General features: G+C 38.7%; 1 protein-coding gene across 1 annotated transcript in view; it reads right to left on the reverse strand.

Annotated features, from left to right (window-relative positions):
• DNAH5 (dynein axonemal heavy chain 5) overlaps nucleotides 1-23,598 on the reverse strand; it is a 373,821-nt gene that overhangs the window by 124,644 nt on the left and 225,579 nt on the right. The window contains exons 45-50 of the mRNA XM_064375875.1: nucleotides 22,771-22,972; nucleotides 21,751-21,893; nucleotides 20,631-20,765; nucleotides 10,601-10,723; nucleotides 10,178-10,391; nucleotides 8,671-8,894 (exon numbers count right to left, since the gene is read on the reverse strand). Coding sequence (XP_064231945.1) covers nucleotides 8,671-8,894; nucleotides 10,178-10,391; nucleotides 10,601-10,723; nucleotides 20,631-20,765; nucleotides 21,751-21,893; nucleotides 22,771-22,972 — 1,041 coding nt within the window. The remainder of the gene's footprint in view (nucleotides 1-8,670; nucleotides 8,895-10,177; nucleotides 10,392-10,600; nucleotides 10,724-20,630; nucleotides 20,766-21,750; nucleotides 21,894-22,770; nucleotides 22,973-23,598) is intronic.

The following is a 23,598-nucleotide window of genomic DNA, read 5'->3' on the forward strand; positions in this document are numbered from 1 at the left end:
TATTACTAAAAAGTGAAAAATAACAGATACTGGCAAGGTTGCAGAGAAAAGAGAACACATATATGCTATTGGTAGGAGTGTAAATTAGTTTGAGCATTGTGGAAAGCACTATGGTGATTCCTCAAAGAGCTAAAAGCAGAACTACCATTTGACCCAGCAATCCTATTATAGGGTATATACCCAGAGGAATATAAATCATTCTACTATAGAGATATATGCATGTGAATGTTCATTGCAGCACTATTCACAATAGCAAAGATAAAGAATCAACCTAAATGTTCATCAATGACAGACTGGATAAAGAAAATGTGGTACCTATAAACCATGGAATACTATGCAGCCATAAAAAAGAATGAGGTCATTTCTTTCATGGGAACATAAATGGAGCTGGAGGCTATCATCCTTAGCAAACTGATGCAGGAACAGAAAACCAATATACCACATGATATGTCCCCACCCAAATCTCATCTTGAACTGTAATCCCCATAATTTCCACATGTCAAGGGAGAGACCAGGTGGAGGTAACTGAATCATGGGGATGGTTTCCCCCATGCTGTTCTCCTGATAGTGAGTGAGTTCTCATGAGATCTGATAGTTTTATAAGAGGCTCTTCCCCTTTTGCTCAGCACTTCCCCTTCCTGTTGCCTTGTGAAGAAGGCACACCTTGCTTCCTCTTCGTTTTCCACCATGATTGTAAGTTTCCTGAGGTCTCCCCAGATGTGCTGAACTGTGAGTCAATTAAACCTCTTTTCTTTTTTTTTTATATTACCCAGTCTCAGGCAGTTTTTATAGCAGTACAAAAATGGAATAATACACTGCATGTTCTCAATTATAAGTGGGAGCTAAATTATGAGAACTCATGAACACAAAGACAGAAATGATAGACACTTGGATCTACTTGAGGGTGGAGGGTGAGAGGAGGGAGAAGAGCAGAAGAGATAACTATTGGGTACTGGGCTTAATACCTGGGTGATGCTCCTGTAATCCCAGTACTTTGGGAGGCTGAAGTGGGCAGATCACCTGAGGTCGGGAGTTTGAGACCAGCCTGACCAACATGGAGAAACCCTGTCTCTACTGAAAACACACACATACACACACACACATAAAGAATTAGCTGGGCATGGTGGCACATGCCAGTAATCCCAGCTAGTCGGGAGGTTGAGGCAGGAGAATTGCTTGAACCCAGGAGGTAGAGGTTGCAGTGAGCCAAGATTGCACCATTGCACTCCAGCCTGGCAACAGAGTGAAACTCCATCTCAAAATAAAAATAAATAAATAAGTACCTGGGTGATGAAATAATCTGAACAAAAAGCCCTCATGACACATTGTTTACCTATGGAACAAACCTTCACATGTAACCCCAAACCTAAAAGTTAAAAATAAATCAACAAATAATTTTTTTAAAAAAGAATCAGCGAGTTTGCTTACCTATATTTCAAGCATCTGGGACAGAGGTGGGGTTTTTTGATAATCAACACTTGTGTTTAATGAACAGTTTTGTTGATATTTCAACTGTCTCTGTGTGTTTATATGGAGAAGTCCCCTAAATCCATTTGCTTAATTACTTCTTTAGCTCTAGAAAAGCTTAAAGAGAGGTCAACCCTGTCTTACCCTGGGCACATAGGCTATGCTTTAGAACAAAAGCCTACTGGATTTTTACATAGCATTATTAATTTAAGGAAAAGTCTTGTCACACTGGGAAATGTCACATTCAAGTTTGTACAACTGATCATTTTTCTATTAAATGAACTTTGTAATCTGCTGCCTCTCTTCAACTTCACCAACGTATGTAATTCTTTTAGTGCATCCAGTTACATGGAAAAGAAAAATTATGAGTGATTATCAATGAAATGGGTTTTTTAAATTTTGAATGTTTATGTATAAAGATAATTACTTTTTAAGTTAAAATGTCAAGCTTAAAATATGAAGACTACTATATAATAAAATCCATAGTAACTGTTCTCATTATTTAGTATAAGGAATATATCTTCTTCTTATACTAGAAGTAGGAAAATAAAATCAATTGTTTCTTTTATTCTATTCATTAGAAAATAATTGTGTATACAATGTTTGTAAACACAACCTAATTTAATTGGAATTTATCATTGACATTTTCTGACATGATTTTCTTCTTTCATTATGTTAGTTAAAAGGCAGTAAAGAATACCCATGCTGGAGATGATCCAAGATGGCCAAATAGGAACAGCTCTGGAGTGCAGTTCCCAGAGAGAATGCAGAGGGTGAGTGATCACTGCATTTCCAAACAAATTTTTGCTGCCCACAGACCAGGAGATTCCTGGGTAGAAAAGCACCACAAGCATCCAACACAGCTGTTTCAGCCAGCACAGCGGGTCTCCACACAAAAACTCACACAAATCTGGGCACCATTTCAACTGGTGCCTGGAACACCTGGGAGACAGAGTCACCCATTCAACTGAAAAAAAAGGGGGCTGAAACAGGGAGCCAGGTGATCTGGCTAGGTGGGTCCCACCCCCACAAAGACCAGCAATCTCAAATGCTGTGGATTGAGAGTTTCACAAAAAGCACAGCTGGACCTGGGACGATCCAGCTCTGTGGGGGGAAGGGCATCTGCCATCACCAAGGTAGTCCACCACTACGAAGGCACTCCACCATTACTGAGGCAGTCCACCATTACCAAGGGAATCCACTGTTACCAAGGCAGTCTGCCATTACACAGACAGTCCGCCATTACTGAGGCAGACTGCCATGACCAAGGCAGTTCTAACTATACCTCTATTAACAAAACTGCAAGGAAGCTCACACAGCAGCTGGGCAGAGCCCACGGCAGCTCAGCAACACCACTGCTGGAAGACTGTTACCAGGCTACCTCCTCACTGGGCAGGGCATCTCTGAAAAAAGGCAGCAGCACCTCAGGAACTTATAAATAAAGCCCCACCTTTCCAGGACAGAGCATCTGGGGAAAAAAGGCAGTTATGAATTCCACTGCAGCAGACTTAAACGTACCTGCCCCACAGCTCTGAAAGGAACAAAGGAGCTCACAGACTGAGGGGACAATCTGTCCCCTCGAGCACCTCCCTGACCCCCATAAGTCCAAAGAGACACCTCATAAAGGAGAGCTGAGGCTGATATCTGGCAGGTATCCTTTCGGGATGAAGATAACAGAAGAAACTGGCAGCAACCCTTACTGTTCTGCAGCCACTGCAGGTGATCCCCAGGCAAGCATGGTCTGGAGTGAACCTCCAGCAGTCCTACAGCAGAGGGGCCTGACTGTTAGAAGGACAACTAAAAAACAGAAAGAAATAACTTCATCATCAACAAAAAGGACATCCACTCAGAGACCCCATCTGAAAGCCAACAACTACAAAGACGACAGGTGGATAAACCCACAAAGATGGGAAGAAACCAGCGCAAAAATGATGAAAACACCAAAAACCAGAACACCTCTCCTCCTCCAAGGTATCACAACTCCTCACCAGCAAGGGAACAAGGCTGGATGGAGAATGAGTCTGATGAATTGACAGAAACAGGCTTCAGAAGGTGGATAATACCAAACTTCTCTGAACTAAAAGAACATCTTCTAACCCAATGCAAATAAACTAAGAACCTTCAAAAAAGGTTTGACAAAACATTAATGAGAATAAACAGCTTAGAGAAAAATATAAATGACCTGATGGAACTGAAAAACACAACACGAGAACTTTGCAAAGGATACATAAGTTTCAATAGCTGAATCGACCAAGTAGAAGAAAGGATATCAGAGATTGAAGATCAACTCAATGAAATAAAATGATAAGGCAAAATTAGAGAAAAGAGAGTGAAAAGAAATGAACAAAGCCTCCAAGACATATGGGATTATGTAAAAAGACCTAATCTATGTTTGATAGGTGTACCTGAATGTAACAGAGAGAAGGAATCCAAGCTGGAAAACACTCTTCAGGATATTATCCAGGAGAACTTCCCCAACCTAGCAAGGCAGGCCAACATTCAAGTCCAGGAAATACAGAGAATACCACAAACATATTCCTCAAGAAGAGCAACCCCAAGACATGTAATCGTCAGATTCACCAAGGTTGAAATAAAGGAAAAAATGCTAAGGGCAGCCAGAGAGAAAGACTGGGTTACCCATAAAGGGAAGCCCATCAGACTCACAGCAGATCTCTCAGCAGAAACCCTACAGGCCAGAAGAGAGTGGAGGCCAATATTCAACAACCTTAAAGAAAAGAACTTTCAACCTAGAATCTCATATCCAGCCAAGCTAAGCTTCATAAGTGAAGCAGAAATAAAATCCTTTATGAACAAGCAATTACTCAGAGATTTCATCACACCAGGCCTGCCTTACAAGAGCTCCTGAAAGAAGCACTAAACATAGAAAGGAACAACCAGTACCAGCCACTCCAAGAATATACCAAATGGTAAAGAGCATTGACACAATGAAGAAACTGCATCAACTAACGGGCAAAACAACCAGCTAGCATCAAAATGGCAGGATCAAATTCACACATAATAATATTAACCTTAAATGTAAATGTGCTAAATGCCCCAATCAAAAGACACAGACTGGCAAATTGGATAAAAAGTCAAAACCCATCAGTGTGCTTTACCCAGGAAACCCATCTCATGTGCAAGGACACACATAGGCTCAAACTAAAGGGACAAATTAAGATTTACCAAGCAAATGGATAGAAAAAAAAAAGCAGGAGTTGCAATCCTACTCTCTGATAAAATAGACTTTAAACCAACAAAGATCAAAAAAGACATAGAAGGGCATTACATAATGGTAAAAGGATCAATGCAACAAGAAGAACTAACAATTCTAAATATATACACACCCAATACAGGAGCACCCAGATACATAAAGCAAGTTCTTAATGACCTACAAAGAGATTTAGATGCCCACACAATAATAGTGGGAGACTTTAACACTCCACTGTCAATATTAGACAGATCGACAAGACAGAAAATGAACAAGGGTATTGAGGACTTGAACTCCAATTTGGACCAAGCAAACCTAATAGACATTTACAGAACTCTCCAACCCAAATCCAGAGAATATACATTCTTCTCAGCACCACATCACACCTACTCTAAAACTGACCACATTATTGGAAGTAAATCACTCCTCAGCAAATCTAAAAGAATGGAAACCATAACAGTCTCTCAGACCACAGTGCAATTAAATTAGAACTCAGGATTAGGAAACTAACTCAGAACTGCACAACTTCATGGAAAATGAACAACTGGCTCTTCAATGTCAACTGGATAAACAATGAAATGAAGGCAGAAATAAAGATGTCCCTCAAAACCAATGAGAACAAAGATACAATGTACCAGAATCTCTAGGACACATTTAAAGTAGTGTCTAGAGGAAAATTTATAGCAATAAATGCCCACATGAGAAGCAAGGAAAGATCTAAAATTGACACCCTATCATCAAAATTGAAAGAGCTAGAGTAGCAAGATCAAAAAAACTCAAAAGCTAGCAGAAGACAAGAAATAACTAAGATCAGAGCAGAACTGAAGGAAATAGAGACACAAAAAACCCTTCAAAAATTAATAAATCCAGGAGCTGGTTTTTTGAAAAGATCAATGAAATAGACCACTAGCCAGATTAATAAAAAAGAAAAGAGAGAAGAATCAAATACATGCAATAAAAAAAGATAAAGGGGCTATCACCACAGATTCCACAGAAATAGAAACTACCACAGAGATCACTACAAACAACTCTCTGCACACAAACCAGTAAACCTGGAAGAAATTGATAAATTCCTGGACATTTGCACCCTCCCAAGCTGAAACCAGGAAGAATTTGAAACCCTGAATAGACCAATAACAAGGGCTGAAGTGGAGGCAACAATTAATAGCCTACCAACCACAAAAGCCGAGGTCCAGATGGTTTCACAGCCGAATTCTACCAGACATACAAAGAGTGGCTGGTACCACTCCTTCTGAAACTATTCCAAACAATCCAAAAAGAGGGAATCCTTCCCAAATCATTTTATGAGACCAACATCATCCTGATACCAAAACCCAGTGGAGACTCAACAAGAAAAGAAAACTTCATGCCAATATCCATGATGAACACAGATGAAAAAACCTTCAATAAAATAATGGCAACCCGACTGCAACAGCACATCAAAAGGCTTATCCACCACAATCAAGTAGGCTTCATCCCGGGGATGGAAGGCTGGTTCAACATACGCAAGACTATAAACAGAATCTACCACATAAACAAAACCAAAGACAAAACCACATGATTATCTCAGTAGATGCAGAGAAGGCCTTTGACAAAATTCAACAGCGCTTTATGCTAAAAACTCTCAATAAACTAGGTATCGACAGAACATGTCTCAAAATAATAAAAGCTATTTATGACAAACCCACAGCCAATATCATACTGAATGGGCAAAAACTAGAAGCACTCACTTTGAAATCTGGCACTAGACAAGGATGCCCTCTCTCACCACTCCTATTCAATGTAATATGGAAGTTCTAGCCAGAGCACTCAGGCAAGAAAAAGAAATAAAGCGTATTCAATTAGGAAAGGAGGAAGTCACATTGTCTCTATTTGCAGATGACATGATTGTATATTTAGAGGACCCCATTGTCTCAACCCAAAATCTCCTGAAACTGATAAGCAACTCCAGCAAAGTATCAGGATACAAAATCAATGTACAGAAATCACAAGCATTCCTATACACCAATAATAGACTTAAAGAGAGCCAAATCAAGAACAAACTGCCATTCACAATTGCTACAAAGAGAATAAAATACCTAGGAATTCAACTAACAAAGAATGTAAAGGACCTCTTCAAGGAGAACTACAAACCACTGCTCAAGGAAATAAGACAGGACACAAACAGTTGGAAAAACATTCCATGCTCATGGTTAGGAAGAATCAAAATTGTGAAAATGGCCATACTCCCAAAGTAATTTACAGATTCAATGCTATCCCCATCAAGCTACCTATGACCCTCTTCACAGAACTGGAAAAAAACACCTTAAATTCCATATGGAACCAAAAGAGAGCCTGCATAGCCAAGTCAATTCTAAGCAAAAAGAACAAAGCTGGAGGCATCACACTCCCTGACTTTAAACAATACTACAAGGCTACAGTAATCAAAACAGCATGGTACTGGTATCAAAACGGAGATATAGGCCATAGAACAGAACAGAGGCCTTGGAGGCAATGCCACACATCTACAACCATCTGATCTTTGACACACATGACAAAAACAAGCAATGGGGAAAGGATTCCCTGTTTAATAAATGGTGTTGGGAAAACTGGCTAGCCATGTGCAGAAAGCAGAAACTGGACCCCTTCCTGACACCTTACGCTAAAATTAACTGCAGATGGATTAAAGACTTAAACATAAGACCTAACACCATAAAAACCCAAGAAGAAAACCTAGGCAAAACCATTCAGGACATAGGCATAGGCAAGTACTTCATGACTAAAACACCAAAAGCATTGGCAACAAAAGCCAAAATAGACAAATGAGATCTAATTAAACTCCAGAGTTTCTGCACAGCAAAAGAAACAATTAGAGTAAACAAGCAACCAACAGAATGGGAAAAAAAATTTGCAATCTACCCATCTGACAAAGGGCTAATATCCAGAATCTACAAAGAACTAAAACAGATTTACAAGCAAAAAACAAACCCATTCAATAGTGGGCAAAAGATATGAACAGACAGTTTTCAAAAGAAGACATATATGAGGCCAATAAACTATGAAAAATGCTCATAACCACTGGTCATTAGTGAAATGCAAATCAAAACCACATTGAGATACCACCTCATGCCAGTTAGAATGGCAATCATTAAAATATCTGGAGACAACAGATCCTGGAGAGAATGTGGACAAATAGGAACACTTTTACACTGTTGTTGGGAGTGTAAATTAGTTCAATCATTGTGGAAGACACTGTGGTGATTCCTCAATGACCTAGAAATAGAAATTCCATTTGACCCAGCAATCCCATTACTAGGTATATATCCAAAGGATTATAAATCGTTCTATTATAAAGACACATGCACATGTATGTTCATTGTGGCACTGTTTACAATAGCAAAGAGCTGGAACCAACCCAAATGCCCATTGATGATAGACTGGGGGAAATGATGATAGGACGGGGAAAATGTGGCACATATACACCATGGAATACTATGCAGCCATAAGAAATGATGAGTTCGTGTCCTATGTAGGGACATGGATGAACCTGGAAACCATCATTATCAGCAAACTGACACAAGAACAGAAAATCAAACACCACATGTTCTCACTCATAGTTGGGTATTGAACAAGGAGAACACATGGACACAGGGAGGGGAGCATCACACACTGGGTCTGTTGGGGAGGACTAGGTGAAGGACAGTGGTGCGTAGGGAGTTGGGGAAGGATAACATAGGAAGAAATGCCAGATATAGGTGATGCGGATGGAGGCAGCAAACCACATTGCCACGTATGTACCTATGCAACAATCCTGCATGTTCTTCACACATACCCCAGAGCCTAAAGTACAATAAAATAAAAATGAAATAAAATAAAATAAAAAATAAAAAAAGAATACCCATGCTGAAACATTCCAAAAAATTTTCATAGTTCAAGTAAAAAATAAATTAATAAAACTATTTAGAATATATGATTGACAGCAATGTTATTTGTTTTTCTTTTTTGGTGCCACTTACATTTGGTTCCTTGATGACCTGTGAAGTAGTGTTCAGCATTCCCTGCCAGATCCGAGAAAGATCTCGTAGGTTAAACACATAATGGAATTTTGCAGGGGTGGGAAGCATTTTAATCTTGGTCATCTGCCATAGTCGGCGTGTCAGGGGCACCAATTTTGTCACAGAATCTCTCACTTCTTCTGAGAAACCCCTCTGAGTACAGTAGTAGCCTACCCCAATCACACCTGAAAAGAGAGAAATTACAGCATGTTGATTAGTCATTCAGCAAAATTAAATGAAAATGAAAAATACTATAGTATCAGGTTTGCACAAATGTCATTATATATTTTAATAAATAATCATATTTAAAAGTATGTTAATGTTCTCTTGCTTTTTCAAATACAGTATCCCAAAAAATAGATACAGGTTTAAGTAAATAAGTATTCAGAACACTGAAAATTGATTAAGAAATACTGCTGAAAATTCTGGCTGCAGCACTTCAATATTATTAAATGGGTAACAATGATAAATGTATGAAGTTGCCTTATAAAAACAGAAGAGAAATGTTTTTATAAGTCCTCTAAGAATTCTCCTTTCTGTCGTTGCCTTTCCATACATTATAAAATACTTTCATTTACTTTATATGTAAAATTTTCCAGGCAATAAGGAATAATCAAAGATGGTAACAGTGATTCTTTCTGGTCCATTTTACTTTTCTCAAGTTTAGATAACTCCAATGTGTGTTGGTTTCCAGACCTTGCTCACTGCTGTGACTAAGGGCAGATTACTGCCATACTTCACTAGCTTGGGACACCCAGATGACATTTTCATTTGCCAGAAATTAACAAGGGTAATCCTAAAGAGCTTTTTCTCAATAGCTTCAGAAACTGTAAACGAAATATTTAACCTAAATGTTTTCAATCCTTTACACTCTTTTCTGCACAAATAAGTCATAAGTGCATGTTTATTACTTGATTAGGCATATATGGTTACTTATTTGGCTAGTGATTGTTCAGCTAAATTATCTACAAAACACTACATATTTAATCAATCAATAACTTATTACAACCCAGTAAATTACTCAGACTAATCTCCACTCTGGGTACCATTATTTCTTTGGCGAATGTCATTCTATGGGTTGGTTAAAGTATCAGCTACATAAACTTTGATATGGAACATAGTAATCCAGACTTCAAAGCTATGTACCCATGAGGAAACAATCTAATCTAGGGGAAAACAATTGCACTTCCGTGTTCATGTAATGTTAAACCTCCTTGCTTACAAAGTTAGAAACAGTTAAAGAAAACCAAAGATGGACAAGATCTACTGAAGCATCCAAATCAGCACACACCTAGAATCAATCCCTACAGGAAGTGAAATGTGTTGTTTGAGAATGATGGAGGCTGTAGACAAGTAGCCACCCAATGCTCTTTCTGGGTGGGTCTCTGGGTGAAGATTTTCCAAAAGGAACACAGGCAGGTGTTCCTCCTCACCCTCCCACTCCATGCCCTCTTAACGTTTACTTTACCAAAGATCTTGTCCATGGAAGCCTCAGAGGGCAGCGTGCAGTTAAATATACAGAACTGCCTCTTGAGTCTTTGGGGTATGTCATTGCGTCCACCACCAGGATGGATCATGGCTGCCAAAAACTGTATGTCCACGATGCTGGTGAACTCCCCAGGTTTCTCGAGGTTATAGAATCCGTTTTGTTCCAACAATTGTCGCACTATCTCATTCGTAACCTAAGAAAGACAACTTTCCGAATTAAGACATCATTCCTTTCCAACCCTGGAACCTAACTCTTGGAGTTTTTCCAAAGAATTAACTTTACTGTAACTCAGGAATTATATCTTTAAAAAGTAAAAAAAAATTTAAAAAAATTTTTTAAACTCTTCAAAGAATAAATCAATACTGAATTAAAGAAATAAAATGCACAATAGAATGACTATACCTGATCTCCCCATTCATTGATTATTGGCATATTCACATCATCAATAAAAACGGTCATCTTCTTTCCTGCCGGAGGGCCATACGTTGCACCCATTCGTTTATCCACAAAGCTCTCTATTGTCCTCTGTGAAAAAAGAAAATCAACAGAGACATTTGTGAAAATATCCCCTAAAACATGGTCAAGTGTTTTTTAAAAAAACAATAAAAACTGGTAACTTCTGAACTAATATAAATTTTTAGAAAAAGCCAGATTTTCCCCCTTAATTCTAACAAGTCCTAAATTACCTAAATTACCGTGTATAACACTCACAAACTTTGAAATTTCAGTTTAATTTAGAAGGAAATGAAATTCTAACCAATGTGAATTTTGAATGAGATGAGACGATTCTGTTCTAAACATTTATCTTATCAAGCTTCTGTTGGTGACACTTTGTTCACCATTATTCGAAGTAATAGTTTCCCTATAACCAGCAACAAAGTTAAACAGGGCTACTGTGCGAGAAGCTTCTGAGGTCTGCACTCTGAGCTGCACAGCCCGTCATGCTCCGAAGGCTGAAACTGGCTGCTGTCACCTGGCACAGCCCATACCCACTCTTCTGGGCAGATGCAATCACACTGATGCAATTCTCATTCCCTGACACAGTGAACAAAGCCCACTTAACGTCTTCTCTCATTTTTACATTCTGAGCTTAGGTGGTGCAAGAGGAGACCACACTGCACTCTATAAAAAACCTTCCTGGCAGTATGCAGAGAGACACTAAAACTGACAGAAGGGGCATTAGAAGGGGTAGGAAGAGGATGTGAGGAGAGGACTCCAGGCTCTTGACTGCTGTTCTCATGTCCGCGGTAGTGCAATGTGGCTTGGGAACGGATCGCCCTTCAAAATGTACGCACTGAGTAACTGGAGTCTAGCACCGCAAAGCAAACAGAAAGGGCTTGAACGTTCTCAGACTCCAGAAGCTTCAAAACTCAAAAGCTCATTTCATTTCTATCACTGTAGGAATCTACTGGTGCATGATTTTAAATCATGTTAAAGATCATGTATAAATACAGGAGAAAGTATGCTGAGATAAAATAAATTCTCCTTCTCTTATCCAAAAAATGTTTTATTTCATGATAAAAACAGTTAATAATGACTTTTATGAACAAGACATAACCACAAAATGAGACAAAATATAAGCAAAATTTAAAAAGCAAAAAGCTCTATGCAACTGTTCTTGAGAAGCTTCACAGTAATTGCACATTGTAAGTTTTCATAATCATTTTATTTATTTTATTTATTTTTTGAGACAGGGTCTTGCTCTATTGCCCAGGCTGGAGTGCAATCTTGGCTCAGTGCAGCCTGTGCCTCCCAGGTTCAAGCAATTCTCCTGCCTCAGCCTCCCAATATCTGGTATTACAGGCGCCCACCACCACACCCAGCTAATTTCTGTATTTTTAGTAATGATGGGGTTTCACTATGTTGGCCAAGCTGGTCTCGAACTCCTGACTTCAGGTGATCCACCCACCTCAGCCTCCCAGTGTGCTGGGATTACAGGCATGAGCCACTGTGCCTGGCCTCATTATTTTAATGAATAATTAATTGCAAAGGATGTGAAAATTTTTCACTATTTTTAAATAGAATGAGATATAAATATATCACAACTCATTCAATCACAAAGCAAATCTTCAATGAAATAGTACAATGGCAAAGAAAATTTCATACCCTGCCACACATAAAAGCAAAATTGTTTAATGTACTAGGATAAATCTGCCCTTCTTTTCAATGAATTTAAATGCATAAGCCAATAAATTATCTCCTGACACCTCCTTATGGCCAACTAGGACTTCCATATTGTCCCATGTCAAATTAATGAACACTTTTGGGCACATGAAGATTTTATGTATTGCGAGGCTTTATAAAGAGCTACAAAGTACTAGGTGGGATAGTTAGAGTAACACAGAGTAATAGCCACATACCTATACTCTCTTCCCCTTCATTATAACCCTGATTTTTTTGGAAATGATAGGAAATCACTACTAAGCTGTACATGTCATAAAAGAGTTAAACTGACAAAAGCACAACAAAATAGGGAGAAAAATTAAGTAACTTGTGAATCTGTAAGTTGAGACTTCTTTCAATTTTAGAATTGCTGCTGATTCAACGGTTACCTAATGAGTCATGGAGTTTGGTAAGACCTCCTGAACCCTGAAATGCAATGCAGGTTGGCTATGCCTTCTTTGAAATGCTTGGAACAAGAAGTGTTTTGTATTTTGAACATTTTCAGATTTGGGAATATTCGCATATGCACCATGAGATATCTTGAGGATGGTACCCAAATCTAAACATGAGAGCCATTTATGTTTCCTATATATCCTTATATACACAGTCAGGAAGTAATTTTATATAATATGTATGTGTGTATGCATGTATGTATTTAAATGTGCATTTATATGTTTATTTACATTTTATTTAAAAATATTTAAAATTAAATATCTTATATTTCTACAATTTTGTACATGAAACAAAGTTTGCAAAATTGAACAATATACATAGGACATGCTTGCATAGGGGAATCTGGGAGTGTGCTAAAAAGATGTGAAAGCTGGAGAGTGCTGGCAGGGTCTATTTTTGTGGGGGACACTGAATAAACTGTGTGTTGTGCACCTGCATTTTGACTACATCCTGTCACTTGAAGTCAGGTATGAAATTTTTTGAGCTTGCCAGTGCTCAAAAAGTTTTGGACCTCGGAACAACCTGAATTTTGAATTTTCAGATTAGGCGTGTTCTACCTATATTGCATGCTCTCTCTACTCCTTTAGATAGCAATCTATTTGGGCTGTTTGAAAACACTCTATACTTGGACATCTGATCTTTCCCAGCTGGATGTTCCATAGCATCACAAAAATAAACATATTCAAACATAAACTCCTCTTCCTTACTCAGCACAAAGTGCATTCCTTCGGGGTGCTCAACTCAAGGGACTGACACCAACTATTTATTGCCCATTTAAACATTTCTACATCTAACAACACCGAGTTTTTCTATTCTAATTTCAACACTGCTTTCTAAACCATCTCTTCCTGCCTAACAACAGCAGGCCTCCATCCCATTATGTCTTTCTTTCTCACAGGGATTAATGTCACGACCTCTTAAAATGCCTTTCCTGACTCCAGTCAATCCTGGAAACTTCTTTATGAGTCATACACAATGGCTATATTGCATGATTCATAGTTTTATCTAGAATTTTACATCTCCCCCAAAGAAATCCATCTAAAGAATGGCAGATCATCTGTGTTGCATTCTGCCACCCACGTTCCTCCCAATCTCTTTGATTGGTGTTCCCACCCCATCCATTTTTTTGCTGTTATGAACTGCAGTCCAGTTAATGAAACCAAATAAGCAGGTTCGCTTATTAGATTATTGCCTATCTCCTCCACTAGAAGGTTAGGAGGGAAGGCAGCTTGTCTACCTTACTCTACTCATTACTTCATCCTCAGTGTCTAGAAGGGTATCTGGTACTGTGTGTTTATTGGTGAGTATTTGTTGCATAAATACAAGAAACCTGGAGTCATCTTTGACTTTGCTCACTCTCTTACGCCTCCCTCTAACCCCTTGATATGGCCTGGCTCTGTGCCCCACCCAAACCTCCTGTGTAACCGTCATCCCCATGTTGAGGGTGGGGCCTGGTGGGAAGCGACTCGTGATCACCCCATGGTTTAGCACCATCCCCTCAGTGCTGTCTCATGAGTGAGTTCTCATGAGATCTGTTTGCTTAAAAGTCTGCAGCACCTCCACCTTCACTCTCTACTTCCCCTTCCAACACAATTGAAAGTTTCCTGAGGCCTCCCCAGCCATTTTCCTGTACAGCCTATGGAATCGTGAGCCAATTAAACCTCTTTTCTTTAGAAATTATCCAGTCTCAGGTCATTCTTTATAGTAGTGCAAGAACAGACTAATATAAACCTCTACTCGACCAACTGTGGTTAGGCAGTTCTACTTCCTAACCACAGCTTGAATGATCCTTGGTCTGTTTCCAGTCTCACTTTTATCATCTTGGTCCAGCCCAACCTCCCTCCTGAGAAATGATGGCAATTGTCTCCTCTCAGGTCTCTCTGAGGGCAGCCATGTCACTTGCACCATGCGCTCCACTCTGTAGCCAGAATGAGTTTTCTAAAGGGCAGTGCAATCCTCCTCAGTACTCCAGGTGGCTCCCTGTTAGTGACTTACTCCATGTGCCCACTACTTACTCCTCCAGTCTCACTGCCAGACAGTCCTTCTCACTGTCTTTGTTCTGGACCTTCAGGGTCTTAGTTCATTTGTATTCAGTTAAAAAAAAAAAAAAAACACACACATAGACCTTGAAGTGATGTTCACCTCATAGGCTGGCTTACAGTATTCATTATGGGATCCTTATTTACATATTCTTAGAGTGGCCATTTCTAAGCCAAAAAAAACCTCTCAGGATTATCATTAGCCAAATTCACTTCATGAAATATTGATTTAGATGAATGATCTTCTAAAAATGTCACTTCTCTCAATCCAGTTAGTGATTTTTTTTTTTAATTAAATCTCTAGCAAGGATTTGCACTAAGGACGTATACTGTTCTTTGAGAATAGACAATCACTTTACTATGAGATTGGAGAATCGTAGTCAGTATGACAGTATCTTATGCAATTTATAAAACCTAAACAAGATTCCAATCTCACTGTCTATCTACACACACAGGATACCATCATTAACCCAGGCTGTGACGGCAGCATTTTAAGACGTGAAAATCAGATGGTCAGAAAACCAGGTAGGCTGAGAAATGGAGATGAGGAAAGCTCTCGTCCTCCCTTCTGAGCTAGAAGCCCTAAACCTAGGGACAATTCAATTACTGAATTAATTTCTTAATAGACAACTCAGCTTTTATAATTTCTGGAAATTAATATAATATAAATATTAAATTCTTCCAGGTAATGATCAACTCTTTCATGATGCTGATTTCTGTAATCCCCTATAGAAACTCCTCCGACTCCACAGTACAGCATTGAGATTATGCCATAAGCAGCACTTATCACGTCAACTACACTTGGTTATGCACATGTCTATTTCCCCAACAAGACACAGGGAGGAACGTTACATTGGGAAGGGTGTTGGAAGGATCATGTGCAGCTGAGGTGACGGTGCATTGCCTAGTTCTTGGGTACAACATTCACACAATCATCTTTGTGAACGAGACACTGCAAAATCTACACAACCTGCAAGGCCTTACAAAACAGCTCTGCCTAGGCTGAAAGTCAGGAAAAAAGTTAAACTACTGCTTCTCACATTTATCAACTCTGTGATTTCATAAATGACACTTCTGGATATTTCTGGATATCATACAACCCAGAAATGAGAGTGTGCCTGGATACATAAATCATATGCATATACATATATATGCATATGAATACACTACAGAGTATTATGCATTAATGATATAATATATATGAAAGCAATTAATGAGCTTAATGTAGTAATGTAAAGCTATTTTATTATTTCTATGTGTATTTCTATATGCTAGTACCTAAACCATTTTTCATGCACATTACATAAAATTAAATAGAAATATAAAATATACTTAATTTTAGGTTTTCATGTATATGCTATTAGCTAAAAGATAAAAACAGAGAGTTAGGCTCTTTATTAAGAAATTCTACTGCCTAATAACATCTTCCCATTTTATTGTAATTCACTAAAAGCAAACGAAAATATTCTCAAATTAGGAGAGTTTAAAATCCTCAATACTACATTTTTAAAAGTAAAATACATCAAAAAATCACATGCAAATACAATAATGCCTAACTGGAAGCTAAAAATAAAACAAGTGCACTAAGTGATAAACCAGCCATTTAGATATTAATATAGATAAAGAAAGGCCAATGGAAGGAAGCGTGTGGGTGCGTGGTCCAGCAGAGCACACGGGGCCCTGGTTTCCAGCCTAGGTTCTGCCACCAGCTAAGTAAATTCAGACAATGCTTGAATCTCCTTCCACCCGAGTGCATCAGTCTCAACAGTAAAACCTGACATGTTAAGAGAGCTTTATGATGAAATACGTACTTTCACATATTATCTCAGGAAACTAGTCTTCAAACTGTGCTCTGAGGAGCCAAAAGGATTTTCTGCAACCACAGGAATCCCTTACAGGACGAAAAGATGAGGCTGGAATGAGATTCAGGAGCCCAGCTCCAATTCCACCAAAGCAAATTCATGGTTACCTATTTTATAGATTAATCTACTTCACAGGATGTCATTTGGAAAAGTGATTCTGGGTCCAAAAACAAGTGTGGAATTTTCTTCCAGGCTTTATGAGTCTCATTTTTTAAAAAATAAAATCTATTCCTATGTAACCATTGGTAAGATTGTGGCTGTATTCAAAACACTTTATAATTATTTTTAGAAGAGAAAACTTTTCAGAAAGTATCTTAAATAATTTTTGCTTTCTTCTTTTCACCATTTTGTATTGTTTGAATTTCTACTTCCATGTGTAAATTACTTTCAAAAATAAAAAAAAAAACAATATTAGTCTGGGAAGAAAATGAGGCATCTTTCTTAAAAATCTGACTAAATTCCCTTAGCCAAAAAATAGGATGACTATATAATTTGTATCCAAAGCAGATACTTTTGATAGTGGCAAAGGATGCTATTAATTACTTATCTTAGACAATGAAAGTAAACTGGATTATCCCAGGCAAAAACCGATAAATAGTCCTTCTGATAAAAGATGTGAAAGTTACATCGTGATGAAAACAACCTGTCAAGTAACAGACATGTGTCCTTCATTGGACAGTGTGCCATCATGGTAATAACTGAGAAATGGACAGTATCTATTTTCTCATCTACAATTTCAATTTGGTTGGGATCCAGATACGTGGGAGACACAGAGACAAACCCTCTGCTCCATCAGCCCTGTTTAGCATGAATTACTGAAAATTACAGTGAGAAAGTTAATTACAACAGTTTGGCTAATTGAAAGCTTTCTAAAACTAATGAGTCTTGCTTAATAGAAGGCCCTGATGCTTGACAGTCAAAATAGTCTCTGGCACTAAACAGAGTGGATGATCCTGTGATGCTTCTGAACAGAAAAAACAAACAATGATATGTTAACTCCACCTTCACACTGAAGAACAGTGGGAAATCAGGCTAAAGCCTTGTGCATCAGATAATGGGAGTCTAAAGAATATTTCATTCTTCTTCTAATTATTATATTTGAATATGGTACCACTTATAGAAATTTATTATATGGTTTATGAATTTGTATAACAAATAACAGGTTTTCTAGATAACATATGGCTTTTTCCAGGAAATTAGTAAATATTTCATGTTAAAGAGACAGAAATCACAGATCTTTAATACCTGGCATAGATAAATGTCACAGAGTTGGAAACAAAAATGCAGTGACAAGGCCTTGTTTTATAATAAAGGATTGGGCTGACCTTTGTCCCTGGCTCCTGGGAGGGAGCCTTTAAACCCTGGAAATGTCCTGAGTGACACAAAAGCCTCCATTATTCACATGGGCCCCTCATATCACTCATGCCAGAAAGACCAACCATGTGATAGGAAGGTTGGGGTTTTAAGTCACGTGATATCAGCTGACCTTCTGGGAGGGGCGCTGATGGAGATTTGAGTTCAGTCTTAAAGATCTGAGTTCTGTCCTATGGCCAATGATGCAATCAAGTATGCCCATGTAATAAAACCCCAATAAAAACTCAGGACACCAAGGCTTAGGTGAGCATCCAGGTTGGTGATATACATGCTATGCCTAGAAGATAGCATATCCTGAGGACAGAGAAGGTTGGCATTTGGGACCCTCCCAAACCTTGCCCTCTGTATCTTTTCTTTTGACTGACACTTATTTGTATTTTTGTAAGAAAATTGTAATAGTAAGCATATCACTTCTCTGAGTTCTGTAAGTAATTCTAGTGAATGTTGGAAACTGAGAGGGCTGTGGGAATCGCCTAATTTGTAGCCACATGGTCAGAGGTATGGGTGTCTTGAGAACCCTTGAGCTTGTGGTGTCTGAGTGAGGGCAGTCTTGTGGGGACACTGCCCTTAATTTCTGAAGTCTGCATTAGCTCTGCCATAGTTACTGTCAGAATTACATTGTAGGCCTAAAGACTTAATACACTCTCATGAAGGGTGAATCATTAGAAAAATCACCTCACATAATGAAAAAATATCGCACTCTGGTACAATTTTTAAAAACCTTCATCCTCAAATAATGTGATAATTATAACCTTTAAAGAGAATGTCCTTCTAAGGTAAAACTAACAAAAGCTCTTTAAATGTAAAGCGATATTAAAGGAACACATATAATGTTAGTGTCTTATCAGCATAGGGTAATTTAATGTATTATTTCCCAAATATGAAAATATCCCTACTGAGTCACTGCAATTTGGGATTGACCATCCATCCAGATCTTCCCACCTAGACACTATATGAATGGTATTTATTTGATAGAAGGATAGCCCATACTGGAAATCCCATCTCCTCCAGAAGAGTATAATGAAGTTGACAGTCTTATTTAGAAGTTTAATCAATGGCCTTAGTGTACTGGCACTCTGCTGTCACCAATTAAATTAAGTGATAAAAAGTCATGATTTAACCATGCCTTCAACAAGTTTCATTGCTCTGATATTTTCATTCCAACAAGTAAAGAACAACAAAGTTCATTAAAAGCAAAGTTCTTTGGATTTGTGTTCCCCTAAAAATTTCCCTTCCATTTTCAATGTATGACATATGTCTTTTGACAATATATTAATGTTCTCATAAAAATATGAGAGATAACTGGCAAGTCACTGAAGCATGTGCTGACATTTAGGATTTCCTCCTCAGTTTCAATAAGGTCTTGTACAATTTAGGACCAGGAGAAAAAGAACCATTTACACCACTGCAAATCTAGGTCATTCCTGGTGGTTTCATTGGGAAAAAAATAAACAATGCTAACGAGGATTTTTTTTCTTTCACACTTCTGTGATATATAGAGTAAAATATTTCATATCTAAGTGTCTAAGTTTTTATACCTTGTTGCAATTAAGTATGGGAGCCACAGTGGAATGTTAAGTCAGGGAACAACGACATTAAAGTGGCATTTTAGGAAACAGGGATTGGGAAGTATAAAAGCTAGACTGGCCAGGTACAGTGGCTCACACCTGTAATCCCAGCACTTTGCGAGGCCCAGGCAGGCAGATCACGATGTCAAGAGATGGAGACCATCCAGGCCAACATGGTGAAACTCCATCTCCACTAAAAATACAAAAAATTTGCTGGGCGTGGTGGTGCACACCTGTAGTCCCAGCTACTCAGGAGGCTGGAGGCAGGAGAATGGCTTGAAACCAGAAAACAGGAGGTTACAGTGAGCCAGGATCGCGCCACTGCAGTCCACCCTGGTGATAGAGTAAGACTCTATTTCCAAAAAAAAAAAAAAAAGCTAGACTGAAAGAGAATTCAACTTGAACCAATTGTATATTGGGATTCTTCCATGCCAATACCCTGGTATGCAATCATGCAGAAGTGGATTACCTAGATGTAAACAAGGAGCATGAAGATAAAGAAAGAGATGTGAAATGCATTTCTTTTGGTACATTAACAGCCTTTGAGACCTGAGCAAGAGGGACTCATTTAAGATGATTTCAAAGTGACTAGTCTTAAAGAGTATTAGGAACACCTTCAGGCAAGCAGACTCTAGGGAGAGGAAGTAGGTTTAGGTGGGGGAATAAATGATATTTTTTTCAGTTTTGGGTTTTGCATGTTCACAGTATTTTCTACATAGATACTTTAAACTGTACTGAGGCCTATAGCACTTTATATAAGCTTTATATTTTTCCATAATTTAAGATAATATAATCTAACTAGCGAAAGATTCTATTGCAATTGAATAACAGAAAGAATGAAAGATGTATGGGGGTGATTCATCATGGCTATGAGAGTTCAGATGAGATTCAGACAAAGCAGACTAGTAGAGATTGGGGCCTCCAAAGTTTATCACAAACTTGGGCTTACTGAGCCACACCAAAGAACCAGTACCTGGAACATCAGTGGGGTGGTTGCAGAAGAAAAGTTCAGACTCTTGATTATGTGACTTTCAGGATCATATTTTGACATAAATCCTTTAATCATGACTGTTTTGGCTGTTCCTTGTTCACCAATTAACAGCACAGCCTAAAATAGAGGGAGTTAAAAAAAAAATTCAAAAAATGATTGAGTGTGATGGGCCGAATTTGTCCTCCCAAATTTCATATCCTGAATCCTCAACCCCTAGTACCTTAAAATGTGACTCGATTTGGAGATAAGGTCTTTAAAGAGGTGACTAAGGTAAAATAAGGTCGTTGGAGTGAGCCCACTCTAACTGGTGTCCTTATGAGAAGAGGAAATTTGTGGCCGGGCGCAGTGGCTCACGCCTGTAATCCCAGCACCTTGGGAAGCCGAGGCGGGTGGATCACCTGAGGTTAGGAGCTCAAGATCAGCCTGGCCAGCATGGTGATACCTCATCTCTACTAAAAATACAAAAATTAGCCAGGCGCAGTGGTGTGCACCTGTAATCCCAGCTACTTGGGAGGCTGAGGCAGGAGAATCGCTTGAACCCGAGAGATAGAGGTGGCAATGAGCCAAGATTGTGCCACTACACTCTAGCCTGGGTGACAGAGACTCCATCTCAAAAAAAAAAAAAAAAGAAGAGGAAATTTGTATACACAAACACCATGGGAAGACAAAGTGAGAAGGCAGCCATCCATGAGATAAGGAGAGAGGCCTCTGAAGAATCCAACCCTGCCAACACCTTCATCCTGGACTTTCAGCCTCCAGAACGGAGAGACGGGTAACTGCTGTGTTTAGGCCATCTAGGCTGTGGTATTTCATTATAGCTGCCCTAGCAAACTAGCTCAGTGATCAAAACAGAAGGAATCTTTTGGGGAAAAGCAAATCAAAATGTACTTTCTGTCAAATCATACATAAGAAATAATTACTTATGAATTAGAACTATTCAACTCATATTTTAGTGGGGAATAATAAAAGAATAGTGGCTCAGGTAACATTTTCACTTATTCTAAACTGCAACATAAAACATTTTAAAATAAATGCAGGATGCTTCATGTCTTTAAGAGACATTTTAAAATATGTTACTGTGAATAAAAATTAAAAGCCATACCTTGCCCTGTTTAGCGATGGTTTGAATTAGAAAGTCAGTCCTCACATTGTCAACATTTGGCACCAGAATAGAGCCATACTCTGGGGTGGTATCAGGCGGATACAGATATTCCTGGGTACACATGTTCCAGTGCGTCCACGTACCTGAGGTGAACAGGGGACATTTCCATCTCCATAGTAATAATTCAACTCCCAGCTGTAATGAGCAGACATCCCTGAAATCTTACGAGGTCACCTTCCAAATTCTCCCCATAAAATAAAGATCATTAAAATTAGAGATCTAAGTACACAAGTATGTGTTAGCTGAGTCAAAATGTCCCAAGGAACAATTTCAAGGTGGTAAACCTAGGAAATACTAGGAAGTGTTTTGGAATTTTTTAAAAAATAGATTAATTTTCAATAATATGAAATATTACAAAAATACAGAACAGAGTGAGAATAGCATGTATCTAAAATCATTGATCATTTTCAAATGTCTAATCACACACACTTTTCACTAGGCAAAAGATCCTAGACCCATACATATATATATTAAATATTTGATATATATTATACACCTGTATATATGTACTTCATTTTTTGTATAAATATACTTTATATATTTATAAACACATCAACAACCTTAATGTATGTATAGATACAGAGATAAAGATATACAGCTACAGATACACACATATTTGGCAAAAATATACTTTAAACTTTGGAACTTTTATATAAATTGCTGATTATATTGAATGAATGTCAGAAATGGATCTGACTTTGCTTTTTAAATGTTGCTTAATTCATTGAAAGTTTAGTGTACAATATATTTAACAAGAGGAAATTGTGCATTTGAAATACAATCAAAGTAGATTTTTTAAGAAAGAAACCACTGTTCACTTTCGTCACACATGAACATTTTCATATCTTACAGCCAAGAATTTTAATTCTCATTTAGAAAAACATATATATTGTATGAATATTGGCCTTTTAGGGAAGAACGGCCCCCATGTGTTTCGTCTAGACGGGCGGGTGTCCTCACCATCGGGCGCCACGAAGTAGTCGAAGGCGGTGTCCCCAGGGCCCGCGGGCGGCAGCAGCTCCAGTGTCCCCGCGGGCCGCGCGCGCAGCCAGAGCTCCAGGCGGCGCCGACCATCCAGCTCCAGCGCCGCCCCTGCGCTCCACAGCAGCGCGAACATGAACAGCCGCCCCAGGTGTACCCGGCTCACCTCCCCGCCTTGCTCCTGAGAAGAAAAGAAATTTTGTTTTTTTACTACTTGATTCTAAAACCTAAACGTTGCTCTAGGGTTGCAATGAAAACAGTAAACATAGAAACAAGACAGTAGTTTTCCTCCAAGAACAAGGGAAAGGATGAATAAAACTGGAGAACAAATGAGGAACTGAACTCTGGGAATACCAAGCTGTCTTTAAAAATAACAGGGTTTAGCCGGGCGCGGTAGGTCACGCTTATGATCCCAGCACTTTGGGAGGCCGAGGAGGGCAGATCACGAGGCAGGCGGATCACAAGGTCAAGAGATCGAGACCATCCTGGCCAACAAGGTAAAACACCGTCTTTACTAAAAATACAAAAATTAGCTGGGTGTAGTCCCAGCTACTCGGGAGGCTGAGGCAGGAGAATCGCTTGAATCCAGAAGGCAGAAGTTGCAGGGAACCGAGATCACACTACTGCACTCCAGCCTGGTGACAAACCGAGACTCCCTCTCAAAAATAAACAAATAAATAAATAAATAACAGAGTTTATCGCAGCACTGTTCGCAACAGTCAGGAATTGGAGACAAGCTAAGTGTCCATCAACAGATGAATGGATAAAGAAAAGTGGTACATATACACAAGGGAGCCCTAAAAGAGA

Source organism: Aotus nancymaae, unplaced genomic scaffold (assembly GCF_030222135.1).
Source record: "Aotus nancymaae isolate 86718 unplaced genomic scaffold, 86718_ANA_hifiasm-v0.15.2.pri h1tg000014l, whole genome shotgun sequence".
NCBI classification, from domain to species: domain Eukaryota; kingdom Metazoa; phylum Chordata; class Mammalia; order Primates; family Aotidae; genus Aotus; species Aotus nancymaae.